This window comes from Protobothrops mucrosquamatus, unplaced genomic scaffold (assembly GCF_001527695.2).
Source record: "Protobothrops mucrosquamatus isolate PMUCROS unplaced genomic scaffold, P.Mucros_1.0 scaffold87, whole genome shotgun sequence".
NCBI lineage: Eukaryota > Metazoa > Chordata > Lepidosauria > Squamata > Viperidae > Protobothrops > Protobothrops mucrosquamatus.
Genome location: NW_015386463.1, coordinates 15,288 through 32,998, shown reverse-complemented (window position 1 = coordinate 32,998; position 17,711 = coordinate 15,288). Strand labels below are relative to the sequence as shown.

At 39.7% G+C, this 17,711-nt stretch overlaps 1 protein-coding gene across 1 annotated transcript in view; it reads right to left on the bottom strand.

Moving 5' to 3' along the window:
- Positions 1–12,242, bottom strand: part of MAMDC2 (MAM domain containing 2) — a 53,956-nt gene extending 41,714 nt beyond the window's left edge. Inside the window, exons 1-2 of the mRNA XM_015812477.1 lie at positions 12,076–12,242; positions 10,563–10,679 (exon numbers count right to left, since the gene is read on the bottom strand). Coding sequence (XP_015667963.1) covers positions 10,563–10,679; positions 12,076–12,106 — 148 coding nt within the window. The 5' untranslated portion in view covers positions 12,107–12,242. The remainder of the gene's footprint in view (positions 1–10,562; positions 10,680–12,075) is intronic.
- Between the last annotated feature and the right edge of the window lie 5,469 nt (positions 12,243–17,711).

Sequence of the window (17,711 nt, the reverse complement as noted above, 5' to 3'; positions counted from 1 at the left end):
TTAATTTTTACTAAAGTGCTGCAAATGGAAATCATAACTTTTATGATTTATGAATTTCCTAATACAGTATACCAAACCACTTACAGAAGATCAGAGATCATATTTTATATAAAGATTTGTCAGCATAAGACAACAAATTTGGTGAGAAAAGGCAGTTGCTTTGCCTCCAAAGTAATCCATCAAAGTCTTTCTAGTCTACAGTTGCCAAATCAAACATGTCAAAAAATAGCTGCACACTCCTAAAGAAAAATATTTTTAAAAAGCTGACAGTATGCATTCATGATAAGATAGGTAAACAGTGAAAGGTTCCAGAGGCAAAGTTATAATACTGTACGTGAGAAATTCCCTTTTCTACCAGATCATGCTGCTTTCTACAAAGACATGTGTTAAGATTTCCAAACAGATTTTTAATTTTACACTGAGCTCGTGAAAATATGCTGATTCTAAAGTATTGTTACAAATATAGGGCCAGTATTGTAAGACTGTCTGGGCAAGTTCCTTTGACTCAATATAATCTGACATAGCTCTCAACAATGAATCATGTAAAATGCAGCAAAACATAGCAAAAAGGATTATTCTGATAGCTTGACTTGGGAAGCTATCGTACATCTCTAAAATAGTGGACCAGCGAAATATTGTGCATATAATATAATTGGAATCAGTAAGGCATTTGACAAAGTAGACCACAACCTTCTTGGTAAGATAGAAAAATGTGGGATAGATAGTATCACCACCAAATGGATTCATAACTGGCTGACAAATCACACTCAATGTATAATCCTCAATGAAACTACATCTACAGGGAGTTAAGTATGCAGTGGGGTACCACAAGGCTCTGTCTTAGGTCCAGTACTCTTCAACATCTTCATAATCTATAAAGATGAGGGCATAGAAGGTGAATTCATCAAATTTACAGATGATACCAAGCTAGGAGGAAAAGCAAATGCTTTAGAAACTAGGCTCAAGATCCAGAAGAATTTAAACAGACTTAAACAGAACACTAGGTCCTATCCAATAAAATGTAATTCTGTGGTGAGAAAAGTAAAGTTTTACACTTAGGCAAGAAAAACCAAATGCACAGGCATAGAACAGGTGGTACCTGGCTTGAGAACAGTAACAGTGAGAAGAATTTAGAAGATCTAGAGGATAATCACTTACGTATGAGCCAGCAGTGTGCTGCAGTTGCCAAAAAGGCCAATGCAGTCCTAGGAATCCAACAGAGGAATATTATCAAGATTACGTGAGGTATTAGTACCACTATATACTGCTTTTGTAAGATCACAAAATTGCATCCAGTTTTGGTCACCATGATATTAAAAAAATACTAAGACTCTAGGAAAAGTGCAGAGAAAAGCAACAAAGATGATTGGGCTGGAGGCTAAAACATATGATGAACAGTTGCAGGAATTGGGTATGTGTAATCTAGCGAAGAGAAGGACTGGGGTGACATACAGTCTTCCAATATTTGAGGGGATATCACAAAGAAGAGGGAATCAACCTATTCTCCAAAGTAGCTGAAGGTAAGACAAGAAGTAATGATGGAAACCTATCAAAGGGAGATCCAGCCTAGAACTAAGAAGAAATTCCCTGACAGAACCATCAGTAGAATGAGTTGCTGAAGGTTTTTAGAAAGAGATTGGACAGCATTTGTCTGGAATGGTATAGGATTTCCTACTTGAGCAGGGGGTTGGGCTAGAAGACCTCCAGATCCTTTCCAATTCTGTTATTCTGTTAATTTCTAAAATTGAGATGTTTGGCCTTCCTATTCCCTCTTTCCATATCCCTTCCCCCTCAACTGAACAGAGGTTCTGAAGCTTATCCCTTACAGTCATTTCTTTCCATCCACCATTTCTGGAGTATTTATTGCATTAGCTTACAAGTAAGTAAGATGACTAGAAGTCCTTTGCCAATGCTAGGGTTTCAAAGTTGTTCTTATGCTTGTTGTCCTGTTTTCTTTGAGTCCTTCTCTCCTCCCCCCCCCACTAACACAGGCTATGTAAATTCTGCTTGAATTATCTAATAGTTAAGTAATAAATAAGGTATATAAGTATATACACCTTCTACTAGATTCCCATTATTCATTTCGTTTATGTTTTAATTTTACCTGTTTAATGAAGGAGTGGAATGTAAATAAGTGCAAATTTATTATTTAAATCCTAACAAAAATAACCTTATCAAATAATTTAGAAACTATTTTTAAAAGAGAGGAAACATTATATCACCTTAGAATCTTTCAGAATCAAGATTGGCCCAACAAAACACAATGTTTCTAAGCATTGATTATGCAAACATATCACTGGAAAAAAAATGCCTAAGAGCATCTGTATTCTGTAAGTTAATTTCAAACTGTTCATTTTAAAAGGCTGGTCAAAATCACTATATGTAAGCAAACCTGATATAAATACTTCTTTCCAAATGACAAAATCTCTTTTTAAGAAATATTTCAAAATCACTATATGTAAGCAAACCTGATATAAATACTTCTTTCCAAATGACAAAATCTCTTTTTAAGAAATATTTCAATGTTATAATATTAATATACATTGCAGCACTATTTTTATTTTATTGAATTGTTTATCCTGTATTTGTTAATTTTTTGCACACTGCCTAAAGTATATTCCCAAATAAAGCCATATATTAATGCCATAAGTGTTGGCATACTAACATCTTAAACATTTCACTACTTATTAACTTTTAAGAAATAAATATGACATGGCCACAAAGTCTATTCTGCAGCACTTACTTAGCATCTTGTTGCTAGATCAGATTGGCATCTACCAAATAAAACTACTACCTAAAAAGGAAAACAGAACAAAGTTGCAATAAACTGAGCCAATCTGCACTCAGTGATTTCACTGACCTAATGTAGCTCAGTTTAAACAGTATAATTCCATTCAGTATATGAACATGTTGAGAAGGAGAAAGGCNGGAGGAGGAAGAGGAGAAGAAGAAGAAGAAGAAGAAGAAGAAGAAGAAGAAGAAGAAGAAGAAGAAGAAGAAGAAGAAGAAGAAGAAGAAGAAGAAGAAGAAGAAGAAGAAGAAGAAGAAGAAGAAGAAGAAGAAGAAGAAGAAGAAGAAGAAGAAGAAGAAGAAGAAGAAGAAGAAGAAGAAGAAGAAGAAGAAGAAACAACAACCCGCCTGTAATTGGTGCAATAGGAAGTATTCTGCACAAGAATGGAAGGTAATTTAGGCACTGTATTATTTGCATAGTGCTCCATAATTGAAAATTAAAATTGAAAGTCTTTGATTTCTTCTTTTAAAAAAGAAAAGGCTGTATTACAAATTTTTAGAAGTACTTCAGAATCTTATAAAAGTAGTTCCTATCTTTGTTGTTCTTATGAACTCTGGTAGTTGTCCAGAGTAACATAAGATTCTTTCACTGAAATAAGTTTTTCATATATTATATATGAATATATGAATATATCCATATATTCAGCTCAGAAGATAAATATTCTCCTCAGTGATTTTTAATCTAAAGAAAATTTGATTCAAATGTTTTCAAGAATTTTTTAGCAGTAAGGAACGATTTATGGCAGTTCTAATTATGAAAAACAATGGTTATAATAAGAAATACTGAGAGCTCTTACTTATGAAATGAATTAATAATATAACTGTCTTATCAAAGTCAGGTTACTAAGCCAATTCTAAGAGTTTCCCCCCTCCCCAAAAAATTCTGAATGACAGAAGCTTAACTGTGCCAAGTCAAAACAGTTAATACAAAAAATACTGCAGCACAAAATACTACTCAAAAGCACAGAAAACTCTGATAGTATGTCATGCTGATTTAACTGGATTATTGTACTGTTCACCACATACTGTACAGCTGTTCTATGATTCATTGGTGCTATTCAAGCACAAATCTTCAGGTCAGTCACTAGAATAGCAGCAATAAATCAAACTGTGCAACCAAAGATACTACTAAATTGAAAATATTATCTAGTTTCTGGAAAAATAAAACAAGATTTTTATTCTTTTGCATGTCCAAAAATTTGTTTTAAATGAGTGAACTCAAAATTGAAATGGGTAGCTACTTTTATTTCTAAGAAAGCGTATCATCTCTATATTATACCACAACTTATTCCATAAAACATCATCACATACTAAGGGATAGTATACATGTCGTGTTTTGGACTATATACACACAAGCATGTCATCAGTAATGCTGACACACTCACTTCAGCTATATAAACTGCAAACCTTATTACATTGCTGCTAATAATGCTACCAAAATTACCTTTTCTTCATCACCCAGCTGAAACTGATCATCTGAGTAAAAAGGTAAAAAGGCCTCTAAGCCCCATGGTGAACAGCTGAACAAAACATAGAGTCTATCAGTTACCCACATGTGCTGCACTCTATAGAGCAATTATAGATGCAATGTAACCAGAAGTATTTTTTTTATGCAGGCAGAATATAGTACATAAAGCAGTCATCCCTAACATGGGTTGCCCACCATATATGTGGACCAATGCCAGGAATTCCACAGCCAGTAGGATTACTGCTGTGAATTTAGACAGCTGAAGTCCACACAATCCAGAGTGTTCCTTGGCAATGAATCAAATTATACAATTCTAAAGCACACTAAGGTCATCATGAGTTAATTCTTCAAGAACATTAAAAATCTCTCCTCTTAATCACTTCAAACAAAAACTCCATCAAATGTAGAATCCTATTTCCAACAATAGTCCATGAGATGCTCCCATAAAACCATAAGGAGTTATCCTACACTGTTTAAAAGACAAAACATTTTAGCCTTTCATAAAATAAGGGAACATGCCACTCATACTTTATAGTTTTATGAATTTTAAGACATCCAGAATAACGGTTGGAAGAGACCTTGGAGGTCTTGCATATTTATAGTACGGGCAATCTTCTTCAATATTCTATGGCCCTTTAAATTCAAAAGATCAGATTCATCAAACATTTTTTTCTACTAGCTTTTCTGAACTTTCACTTGCCTCTAATACAGGGGTGTCAAACTCGCAATGTCATGCAACGTGTCACGACGTATCGTGACTTTTTTTCCATTACCAGCAATGGGGTGGGCGCGGTTTCGGCATGACGCATCTGGCCCACGGGCCGGCAGTTTGACACCCCTGCTCTAATATAATGAAAGCAAATGAGCTTTCAGCTTGCATTTTTCAAAAGGAAAGTAGCACTTCCTTAATGTAAAGAGTAAGATTTAATATTATCCCATTTTCAAATGTGAACAATAAAACAGTTTCTTATTTTATAATATTAAACACTTTATTTTTACCTATTTCTTATTTATCCAAGATTTGAATCTTTATGAGATTGAGATTATCCTTTATTTGGAGCAAGGCTTTTCTCAAGAATACTGGTATTTTGGATTACCGTTCTATAGAATGTCTACTAATGATCTTAGAATGTTTATTTTCAGAAGCAAATGAAAAGTTTTCCTATTCCATCCAGCTTTTTCTAAATTAATCCTCTTCTTCAAATTCTTGTTCTTAGACTAATTTTTCCATTTATTTTATAGAATATTTCAACTGGCTTTAATTTATATAATTATAAATCATCCTTAATTTTACAAGCCACAATAAAAACATGCACATCAGCTTTAATGCACATTAATGATTTGTAATTTGTAAAAAATAAGCTTTTATGTGGAGGTGCATATATGCATGTAGGGTTCCTTTCCTGTGGATGAGAATAATACATATTAGTTTTCTGAATGTTGTCCCTCTGGAAGGAGCCATATGTACTCATTCCATGTGATCACTAGGCCCTATGAACAATAACCCTAATTGCATGTTAACCAGGGGTGTGGCCTGTGAAATATCAGCAGAACATCCCTAAAAGACTGTTTTCAGTCTAGGAAAGGAAATATATAAATATTGTAAATCAAATAGGAAAGTGGCAATGTTAGTAGCCGGCTTCTAAATAGAGAAATGCTGGTGGCTGCCAAGGAATAAGACAAATTCCTGATGAATATTAAGAGATTTTAATCATAAGAACAATTCAGTATTAGAACTGGTAACCAAGGGAACAGTAAACTAGATGTGTGCAAGCAAAGGAGGCTGAACAGCTATCTGTTAATGAATGTTTTGGATTGCCGCATGGATCATAGGATTGAATTCAATAATCTAAATGCCCCATTCAATCAGTGGCTTCCACAGGAGGATGATAAAAATCAGCAGTATGCACAGAACATCAGAATACAAGGCCCATCCTTTTTTAAAAAAATATTGAATCATTCTGTATAGTCAACCAAGATATTATGGCCACCAATTTATTACAAAAATGACCCAGGGGAGGGAGAGTCATACGCTAGACTTGGCTGTTGTCTTAGAGTGGTAGTAATATGGAGTTGGGAGATACTATTATCAGTCCCTTTTCTGTTTACCCTACTATTTATCACAGCACCATCACCCACCGCAGAAAGACTAGACCTATTCAATCAGTCCCTTTGACTCCCAGGTACCTCTTGGTTCCAATTAGGTTTTGGAAGGAACAGGGCTTTGGTTGCTGCTTAGAATGAGGCAACAAGGAGGCTTTAGATTGGATTGCACCATCTTTCCTGCAACAGACCCGATGTGCCCTTGGTTTATTGAGGACCTCTGCTGGATAACAATAGCAGAAGATATGCCTAGGGAGCCACTGGAAGAAATCTAGGAGCAAGTCTGAGCATCCTTTAAAACTTAGCTTATAGGAAAAATATGTATGTTTCTCTGATGTATCTACTTTTGCTTTTGATCCAAGCCCCTCCTGGTTTGTCAAGCCTCCAGACTGGTAGCCCATGTCTGAGTTTCCAGTGGGAAACTATAGAAGAGGTACTGGGTTGTCTCTCCTCAAAAACACATCTTTGGATCATGCAGAGCTGGGCTATTTTATCTAGATGCCAATCTTCCTTCTTTAGGGATTTTTTTTTTTGAGAAGGTGGTTAGCCAACAGGTCCAAATTGTGTTGGAGGAAGCAGATTATATAGACCCCTTTCAGTCATGTTTCAAACTAGGATACAGTAATACGCAGCTTTGATTGTGCTTGATTACCTTTGGTTGGCTCAGGATGGGAGAGATGAATTCATCCTGGCCCTCCTTGACCTCTTAGCAGTCTTTAACAACATTGACCATAGTATACATCTGAACTAGCTGAAGGGTTTGGGGAGCTGTTTTGTAGCTATTGTTCTCCTTCCAGGGCTGGTTCCCATTGGTGATGATGGGAAGAGGAGGGGTCTAGATCTAGATCCTACTATGTGGGGTACTTCAGGGGTCTCCCCTCTGCTTTTTAAATCCACTGCTGAAAGAAGCATGGGATATAACAATTGTATTGCATTAATTGGATAAATAGACTAACCTAGTAAATAGAAAATTGTGCTTTAAAAAAAATAAAACCAATATGTAGGATGAATAGATAGTGTAGGAATAGATGGATAGATGGTAGTCCCAGGCCAGACATGTCAAACACAAGGCCCGGGAGCCAGATGCGGCCCGCGAAGTGGTTTCATGTGGCCCTGGAAACACTGAGGGAACGGCCCCCACTGCCTTGGCCCCGGCCCAGGCTGGCCGGGAGGGAGCCAATGTACAATTTTGTGGTGGCCATATATGCTGAAACGCATTTCAGTATTAGCTCCATAAGGCCATCTGGAAACAGCGAAGAACCAGCCCCTGCCGCGTCGGCCCCACCCCCCTGGGTGCATGCTGGGGAGGTGTCACCCTTTGCGAGGAATGAAGAAATGCACCATCGCCTGGAAGTGGCCAGCAAATGGCCCTTGCCTACTTCCCTATCCGGTTTGATGGGCTCTGGGGGAGGGGTTTCAGCAGGCAGTGAGGCTCCTCCAGTGGACCATGCCTTGGCACTTGCCCCGGTCCCACCCCTTTCTGCCAGAGACCCTCAGATCTGTCCCACTCCTGCCCAGGCCCCCACAGGCACCCTTGAATCGAACGATGTAGAGCTGGCCAGGCCCACCCAGTAGGCCACACCCACTCCATCCACACCCACCCAGTAGGCCACACCCACCCTGGCCACACACCCCCGCCCCCCCGAGGGCAACCGCAATGCTGATGCGGCCCTCAATGAAATTGAGTTTGACACCCCTGTCCTAGGCTGAGCAACTTAGACTCAACTTGAAGTACTTTACAATATGATTCCCTAGACAAAACAGAAAGACAACTTTCCTCAATAAATTTGTTTGAGCTTCCCCATGTCTCTTACCTTGACATAAATACATTGCTTGCACAAAAGCATCTTCTAGCTTTGATAAATACTAGAGAACACCAAAAGGAGAATGTGGCCTTGAAGCCTTTTCCAGTAGCTTTTGCAAAAACTACCGGTAGAAGAGATTTCCGTGGAGTGCTGTGCATAGAGAAATTGCTTTCAGTTATGTAAGTATAGGTGATGCTGAGAAGAGGCTCTGAAGCAGATAAAAAGAAAGCAACATGGTTGCTCTTAAGTCCTCTGCCCCTGTGCACTTAAAAAAGAAAAATACCTTCCTTTTACATGTTGAGTCTGCCAGTTCCATGAATGAATGAGTTTGTTTGTTTGTTTGTAATATTTAGATAGTCACCCAGCTCTTAACAATCTGACTCTGGATGACACACAAAATAATTAAACAACATACAGAAGAAAAGTAACATCATTAAAGCAAATTAAAACAATTAAATGGAGATCATGATTAAAATATATCTCACCAAATGAGAACTCTATTCATCTTTACCCTCATGCCCAGAAAAAGAACCAGGTCTTTCTAAAGGCTTGCAAGAGTTGGAGCTGACTATATATTAGAGGTCCAGTTCCAAAGCGCAGGAGCCACCACTGAGAAGTTACTTATGGGTTATATAAGGTTTCAGAGAAGGGATCCGGAATGTATCCTCCCTGTCAAAATGTGTTAAAAAGGCAAATAACCTTGGGAGAAGGTGGTTCATAATAACCTTGTCCTATGTCATGTAGAGCTTTATAGATGATAACCAAGACTTCCATTGCATTAGAGGCCTATAGGGAGCAAGTCTAGCTTATTGAGTGAAGTGTAACAAGAAGCATCCATAATTATTCATGACACTGAATTTCGGACCAATTGAAGCTTATGGATGGTAGTCAAGGACAGCCCTATGCATCGTAAGTTACAATCCATTTAGGACAGTGGTTCTCAACCTGTGGGTCGGGACCCCATTTGGGGTCGATCGACCATTTCATGGGGGTCGCCAAGCAAGGCTGTCCGCCATTTTTTTTTGTCTGCCATTTTTTCCCCTTTTCTGGCGGGTGCCTTACCTCCCTTGGGCTGGGCCAGCTGGTGGTCGGCCTGCTCCATCTCTGCCGCTTGCCAGCTACGCCTCGGCCGGCGCAGGGGGCGGAACCACGCATGCGCGGCGCTCCCGGGCAGGGAAAGTCCTCGACTTACGACCGGTTGGGTAGTCCTCGACTTATGACCGGTTTAGTCCTCGACTTACGACCGGTTTAGTCCTCGACTTACGACCGGTTTAGTCCTCGACTTACGACCGGTTGGGGTCACGGCATTAAAAAGGTTGAGAACCACTGATTTAGGAGATAAGATATGAGTGACCATGAGCAGGTTCCCAGATTCAGAAATGAATTTAAGGTAAAGGCCATTTTGTCTTTTCATACAGGAGCTGTGAGACAAGGAACACCCCCAAGTTACAAGCGCGGTAATGTTTCTAGGACCTGTGGGGTCCAAAACACACAATCACTTGCTCTTGGTAAGGTTCACTTGGGCAGCCAAGGCAAGAAATATATAATTCAGTATAAGCATACTGATTGTCAAACCTTCCTGGGGAAGTTTTCCAAAATCTAAGGCTTTTTATAATATTTTATGTCAATCTGTCTTAAAGGCCCAAGGATCTGTAGGGATCACCCAACACATTCTTAGGAAATCAAAACTATTTGTCAGATATTGAAGATATCTGCAAAAATTTAAAATAATGTCATTTTCTCATTCTTCTGTTTGTTGAAAGATAAAGATTTTTTTCATGAAAAATATGTAAATATCTAATGAGTTTAATATTGTTATTTCAATAAATATTTTATATATTTTACAAATGCATGTTAGCTTTTAAAAGGTATTATTTATATAACCCATACAAGTAAAAGCTATTTTGGGATCATCCATAATTTTTAAAAGTGAAAAGGGATCCTGAGAGCAGAAAGTTTAACAAATATTGTGTTATATCATCTCCTTCCCCCATATTTTAAACAGGAGACAAAAAATGTGGAACATTCTATATTCACAGATATTCTTTATCAGAAAGATACAAGACATCCTGTCTACTACAAACATATCAGCATCTCTGCTTGAGACACTGATAAAATGCTTAAATATTTATAGACAGACCCCACAGAATTTCTGGAATAATTTAAATTCAAGTCAGTCATTAAGTCAGTCAGTAAGAGTGTGGGGGCTGGGAGGGTGCAAAAAGCCACTGACATCTGTTTTTAATTTGGCTTGCAACTAAGTCTGTAGAAGGAAATTCAGTCTTTTAAACATCTAAAAACTAAGGAAAAGATAACACAGTGTTAATTGGTATTACTATGAAAACATGTGGTTTAAGAAAACAAACTTCGGGTGACCCTAGGAAAAAAACACTCACCTTCCTTATTCAAAATCCATGGGAGAGTCGTGATGTCCGTTTCATAGCCACAAGCGCTGTCTTCAAAGGCACAAGAGCCAGCAGAGTATGATTCCAGGGCTCTGGCTAACTGCAAAACTAAAGAGGACAAAACTGGCTTAGTCTGCAACATAAAGAGAGTGAGTGGACCAGCTGTGAAAGGGAGTCTGTGAAAAATGTGCGCTTCAGGAAAGTAAGTACAGAGCAGCCTTTGACTTAATTCAATGGAAATCAACTGCATTTCTGCAGTAGAAGCAATAAAAACTGTAGTAGCAGTCTAACAATTACCAAGACCGCCTCCCAGTGATACAGATACAACACAGTTACACCAGATTCCAATACAAATTTCATCTCATTTGCTACTCTAAAAATCTATTACAAGACCCAGTAACTGCAAGATTCATGCATCCACTCTTCCGTCAATATCCTTTATGTCTTTTATCAGCCATGACCCACTGCATTTTCTATGGGAAAAGCTGTCTTGACCCAGTGGGGAAAAAAATCTGGGAAATGCAATATCCAAAAATAAGTTCATCTCCCTACCTAATGTATCTCTTAAAGACCTAAAGATGCTTATCCTAGACCAGCGGTTCTCAACCTATGGGTCGCGACCCCATTTGGGGTCGATCGATCATTTCACGGGGGTCGCCAAACAAGGCTGTCCGCCATTTTTTTTCCCCTTTTCTGGCGGGTGCCTTACCTCCCTTGGGCTGGGCCAGCTGGTGGTCGGCCTGCTCCGTCTCTGCCGCTTGCCAGCTACGCCTCGGCCGGCGCAGGGGGCGGAACCACGCATGCGCGGCGCTCCCGGGCAGGGAAAGTCCTCGACTTACGACCCGTTGGGTAGTCCTCGACTTACGACCGGTTTAGTCCTCGACTTATGACCGGTTGGGGGTCGCAGCATTAAAAAGGTTGAGAACCACTGTCCTAGACCTAGAGCAAAGAAGTCATAAGTACAGACTTCACTACAGAATTAGGAGGTTCAACAGAGACCAGGTTGTCAGACACACACTATGTTTCTATGACACACCCATTTTTTGTGAACGGTCCCTCTCTCTAGTCCAGGGGTAGGCAACCTTGGCTCTTTTATGACTCGTGGACTTCAACTCCCAGAATTCCTGAGCCAGCCATGCTGGCTCAGGAATTCTGGGAATTGAAGTCCACGAGTCATAAAAGAGCCAAGGTTGCCTACCCCTACTCTAGTCTATGCAATTATCACTTTCTCCGTCTCATAGTTGTCTCTGGACCTTTCCTTCTGGTAGTCCCCTCCCCGCCCCAAACAACGGGGGCGTTCGTACTATTCTCTCATAATACGTTTTCCGTCCATCTGTCAGACTACAGCTCACATAGCTTCTGCCTCGATTCATTTGTCGCCGAAGCTCTTTATCGTTTTCGCCGCAAAGCGAGCACAAAAAGCCACCCCACCCCACCCCAAAGCTGCTCCAGGTGCAAGAACCGAGACGTCGCCTCCTCCTCCTCTCTGCCGCCGCCGCCTTACCTTGCACGGCGAAAAGGTAACGCAAGACCATAGCCGCGCCGGGAGCGAGGAGGTGAGGAGAACAAAGCAGCTCGGGGGCCACCGCGCAGCTAGTCTCCCGCCTCGAGGGGCCGAAGGCGCTGGCAACGAGGCTCGCGCAATGCCAATGAACGCCTTAGAAGCCTCGAGCCGCCGAGGCGAAGCAGCAGCCCTGGGGGAGGGACGGAGGGGCTGAGCTTGGACAGCCTCGGAGGCAGCCCGCCAGCGCCGAGGGAGGGGACGGGCTGCTGAAAGCAACAGAAGAAGACCCGCGAGGGAAGCCCCGCGGTCTCCACGCGGAGGAAGCCTTCTCCTCGCCTCCCTCAGCCATTGGCAACAGCTTCCAGGCACGCGCGGGCGGGAATCCGCTCGGCTCGAAGAAAACGCTCCCAGTTGCTAGGGGAGCCTCAAGGCGGCGGCGGCCGCTGGCCTTTCCGCCGCCGCTTTCCGTGTCCCGCACCGGGTTGGAGCGGTCGGAGGGGGACTTCAAATCCGAAGAAGCGCTGGTGCTCCTGGGTGTGAAGCCCGGAGGATGTTGCAAGCCACCGCGGTGCGTGGGGTAGCAGACGAAGGACCCGAGCCTTGAGGGGCGAACCCGGATGCCAACTTTGAGGAACTCTGGCAACACCCCTCTCGGGACTTGGTAGGGTCCCTTCCTCGCCTCAGGACATGCAGTTTGAGGACGGATCTATAAAGCAGAAGGGGAGGAAGACATAAATCTAGAGCAGGGGTAGGCAACCTCGGCTCTTTTATGACTCATGGACTTCAACTCCCAGAATTCCTGAGTCAGCTATGCTGACTCAGGAATTCTGGGAGTTGAAGTCCATGAGTCATAAAAGAGCCGAGGTTGCCTATCCCTGATCTAGAGTCACAAGTGGCACTGACCCAAACCCAAGATACAGCATTTCAGCCTTCCTAAAACACTGTACAAGTAGTCCTCGACTTCCGCTTCATTTAGTGACCGTTCAAACGTACAACATCACTGAAAAATGTGACTTATGACCGTTTTTCACACTTATGACCATTGCATCATCCGTATGGTTACATGATCAAAATTCAGATGCTTGGCAACTAGCTCACATGTCCTGGGGTCATATGATCACCTTTTGTGACCTTCTGACAAGCAAAGTCAATGCTGTAGCCAGATTCACTTAACCACCATGTTAACAACTGCAGTGATTAACTTAACAATTGTGGCAAGAAAGATCATAAAATGGGGTAAAACTCACTTAACAAATGTCTCGCTTAGCAACAGAAATGTTGGGCTCAATTGTGGTCATAAGTCGAGGACTATCTGTATCTCATGGTAGCAATTGAGAAAAGGAATGTAGACCTGGGGTGTCCAAACTTGTAAATTTTAAGACTTGCTGGCTGGGGAATTCTGGGAGTTGAAGTCCATAGGTTTTAAAGTTGTCAAGGTTGGACACCCCTAATATAGACTATTTAAACTGCAAAAGAGCTGAGCTAGAATTCATTCCCTTTTAACACAATTCCTCAGATATTTTTTTTTCTTAAATTATGTTTTTATAACCAGCTCAGCAAGCATGTTAATGAGTCACACAGTATAGGTAATTCTATCATGGTTTCTGTCATCATTTTTACCTAGTTAGTTCTCTCTCCAAACAGAAACAAATTTATATGTGTGTAGCATGCTTCTCCATACATGCCATGAGTGATTAACCAGATTGCACGTTAATATTACTGTGAAGACTCCTGCCCTCATTGCCACTCACTTGGACAACTGCAACTTGCTCTGCATGGAGCTGCCCTTAAAAACCAGAAACTTCAGATGGCCCAAAATATAGCAGCCCGTGTTAGCCAGCACCTGTCAGTGGGAACCCATTATGCCAGTGCAGAAGGCTCAAGGGTTGGCTTCTGGGTGCAATGTAAAGAGATAGCCTTGAACTATAGGTTGGCTTGGCACCAACCTACCTTCAGGACCACATTTATCCACTAAAATCGGTTGGTTCAACCAATTCAGTCTTGCTGGAGTAAAGCAACTCCTAATTTCCCATGGGAGGGATGGCAAGTCTCTGAAATGGCCTCCCGTTAGAATAGCGGTGTCCGATCTTTTTTTTTTTTTGTAAGAAATTTTATTTATTTTTTCAATCATAAAAAACAAACATAAGTAAACACAATAACAATAACCCCCCCCGGACCCCCCAAACCTAATCCCAGAATAATATTCATATAAAAGTAAACAAATACTAATATCTCTAACCCTACAAAATATCTTAATCTACAAGAAGAAATAGTAGAAATAAACCAACTTACAAAATTCTAAAAACCTAACTTATATTCTACCACTTTATGTTTCTTTTGAATATAAAAAATCCATCTTCCCCATATTGATAAAAATTGTTCATTCGAGTGATTCTTCAAATAAGCCGAAATCTTTGCCATTTCAGCAAGATACGAAACTTTCAATCTCCAGTCTCCCATCGTTGGCAGAATTGGGCTCTTCCAGTTTTGGGCTATTAACAATCTAGCAGCAGATAAACCATAAAGCATCAAGTTTGTTTCTTTTACATCTAAATTCTGCACAATACCTAAAAGAAATAGCTGTGGGAGAAAAATAATCCTTTTTTTTGAAAATCTGCTGTAGGTTCCACCATAATTGTATCCAAAAAGCCTTAATAATCTTACAGGTCCACCACATATGAAAAAAAGTTGCATCTGGATGACCACATCTCCAACACTTGGATTCATAATTTGAATAAATACGAGACATAGTTGAAGGATCCAAGTGCCATCTATAAAACATCTTATAAAAATTTTCACGTAAATTTTGAGCTTGTGTGAACTTCACATTTCTCACCCAGATCAACTCCCAGGTGTCCATAGGTATTGTTTCTCCTATATTTTGAGCCCACTTAATCATACAATCTTTAACTAATTCAGTTTCTGAGTCCAATTCTAATAAAACATTATATATCCTCTTAATATGACCTTTGGCACCATCTCTTATTTGCTTCAAAAAAATCCCATCTTCAGAAGCAAAAGAAGTCTTTTTATCAATTCGCCATCTATCTTGAATTTGTCGATACAAAAGCCAAGAAAAATTTGGATTATTTTGCTTTAACTCATCCATTGATTTTAAGCACCAGCTACCACCACCACTCTGGTATAACAAATCTTTATAAGTAAGTCCCTCTATCACCACTCCTCTAATTATAGCTTGAAAGATATGCGACGGAATCACCCAGAGTGGTAGCCTAACATTAAACTTGAAAAAATATTTTTGCCAGACTCTTAACAATGCAGACCGCGGTGTACGATCTTTAAGATTGGACTTTAAGAATTGTGGACTTCAACTCCCAGAATTTCCCAGTCAGCATGGCTGGCTGGGAAATTCTGGGAGCTGAAGTCCATAGGTCTTACCCCTGCATTAGAGATTAGGTTATCTTCCACTTTAACTATCATCTGGAAGCAGATGAAAATACAGTAAAACTCTCCCAAAAGACATTTTGTTTATTTTATACATTTTAATTGGGTTTTTTTATTTTGATGTTGGTCATGGATATTTTCATTGTTGTATTCCTGTAAATTACAGAATTACAGGATGATGGCGAGATATAAACATAGATATATAATTTGTTATTGGTAATTCTATTCTTCAAAATGCACATGTACAATACACAGTGCTATCTGGTGCTTTAATTTGCTTCTATATTCAACTTTTTTTCCTCAAAGCTGCATTTAACAAATGCAATAGTATAGCACATGCATATTAGCTTAATCCTGTTATTATTTAATTTACCCCCCCCCCATCTTAAGGTTGTTTTCTTTAAACTGGATCATATATGCCGCCCCTCTTTATTTTAAGCAATAAACAAGATTAAGAAATGTTCGCTCTGTGCCACACAAAAGTATACTGTATCTGCCTTCAGCAAGTCTATACCCATCCATTATGTGGAATGACATAGAACAGGATAAATATTAGATTACTAAAAATAGCCAACTCAAAATATTTAAGTAGTGAATATATATTATATGTTTTTAATATAATGATCTCCTTATGGCAGGTGAAATTATAATCTAGGGTTTGTTTTCATCTTTTGAATTCTTTTCAGATTTTGTTTTATTTTAAAATCAAACTTCAGCAATATGCCATTAAACATTTTCAAGGCTTTTAATGATTCAGATCTTTTTAATGATCTTTTTTACAGATATTTAATTATATGGAACTTTTTTTTTCTTGCTTTAATATATAATTTTTTTTAAAAAAAAAAGGGTTAAAAAGGAAAGAAAAACAGGATGCTGAATACAGGTACAAATACAGTATTGGATCCCACGATAATAGCATACACAACCTTTATGAAGAATTTCTTGGAAGACATAGGATGAATTTTTATAAAAATTAGGACAGAAAGATTGACAGGCACTTTTCCAATTTCATCAGGAGAGTTGTTGCTGTTAATTTGTTAAGTGCACCCACGCTTAATTTAGGGTTTGCAGGACAGATCTCAAAGAACGAGAACACCAAGGGAAACACCAAGAAAGCAACTAACTTTTTAAAGAAAGTCTATTAAGAAATTAGATAATAAATTGGAAATAAATAGGAATTTCCTGACAGTGAAAACAATTAAGCAGTGGAACAGCTTGCCTCCCAGAGTTGTGGATGCTCCATTGCTGGAGGTTTTCAAGAAAAGATTGGACAACCATTTGTCTGAGATGCTATGAGGACTTCTGCCTTGGACAGAGGGTTTGGATAGAAAATCTCCAAGATCCTTTCTAATCTTATGATTCTAAGATTGTATAAAATTGTCCCTGAATATACTCCTAGCATCAGGGGACCTGTCCCCAGTCAATTGGGTATGCCCAAATGGTGAGGATAGTTTCCAGAATTCAACTCACAAAATGGTTGCTTTCTTTGGGCAAGTTATACAGCCCTGCAACCTATTTCCCTGTCCATCCCCAGAGTTGTGCAATTTAGGCATCAGCAGATGAAGATTAGGTACTCATTAATTAGGACTGATGATGTTACTTGCTTTGGTAATGAAAAGTTTGCAAGAAAACTACCAAGCTCATAGAGCACCAAGGATTCCACATATTAATGAAGATTAAGTGTGTGATTAAGAGGAAAATATTTATCTGATTGAGGTTAGCACTGGAGATTATCTCATAGTTTGCAAAAATAAATAGGAAGAGCTAGCTTGTCTAAGCAGCCTGTCTTCCAGGTGTTAATTGAAAAATGTAGATGAATCACAGGACAAGTGTGTTAAGCTAGAACAAAAAGAGGGTTATTGCAAAAGCCCAGAAACAAATATGCGAGAAAGGAATGAAGCCAAGAAAGCAGAACACAAAAGCAGAATAAGAAGAGCAGGGTGTGGATTCAGGATACTACAACAGAGGCACAAATAAATGATACTTGAAAACTCAAATGTATAAGCAGTCTCTTACAAAAATTGCTTTCTATACCTGTTGTGTTCTTTGTATTCCCCCCCCTTAATCCCCTATGCATATCCTGATCACCCATTAAGGGTGATTGCCCTTCACCATTGATCGCCCATTAAGGGTGATTGCCCTTCACCATTGATCGCCCATTAAGGGTGATTGCCCTTCTCCATCTGCATACAGTTTCATGCCCGTTGCTGGTTGGCTAACTAGCAACAGGG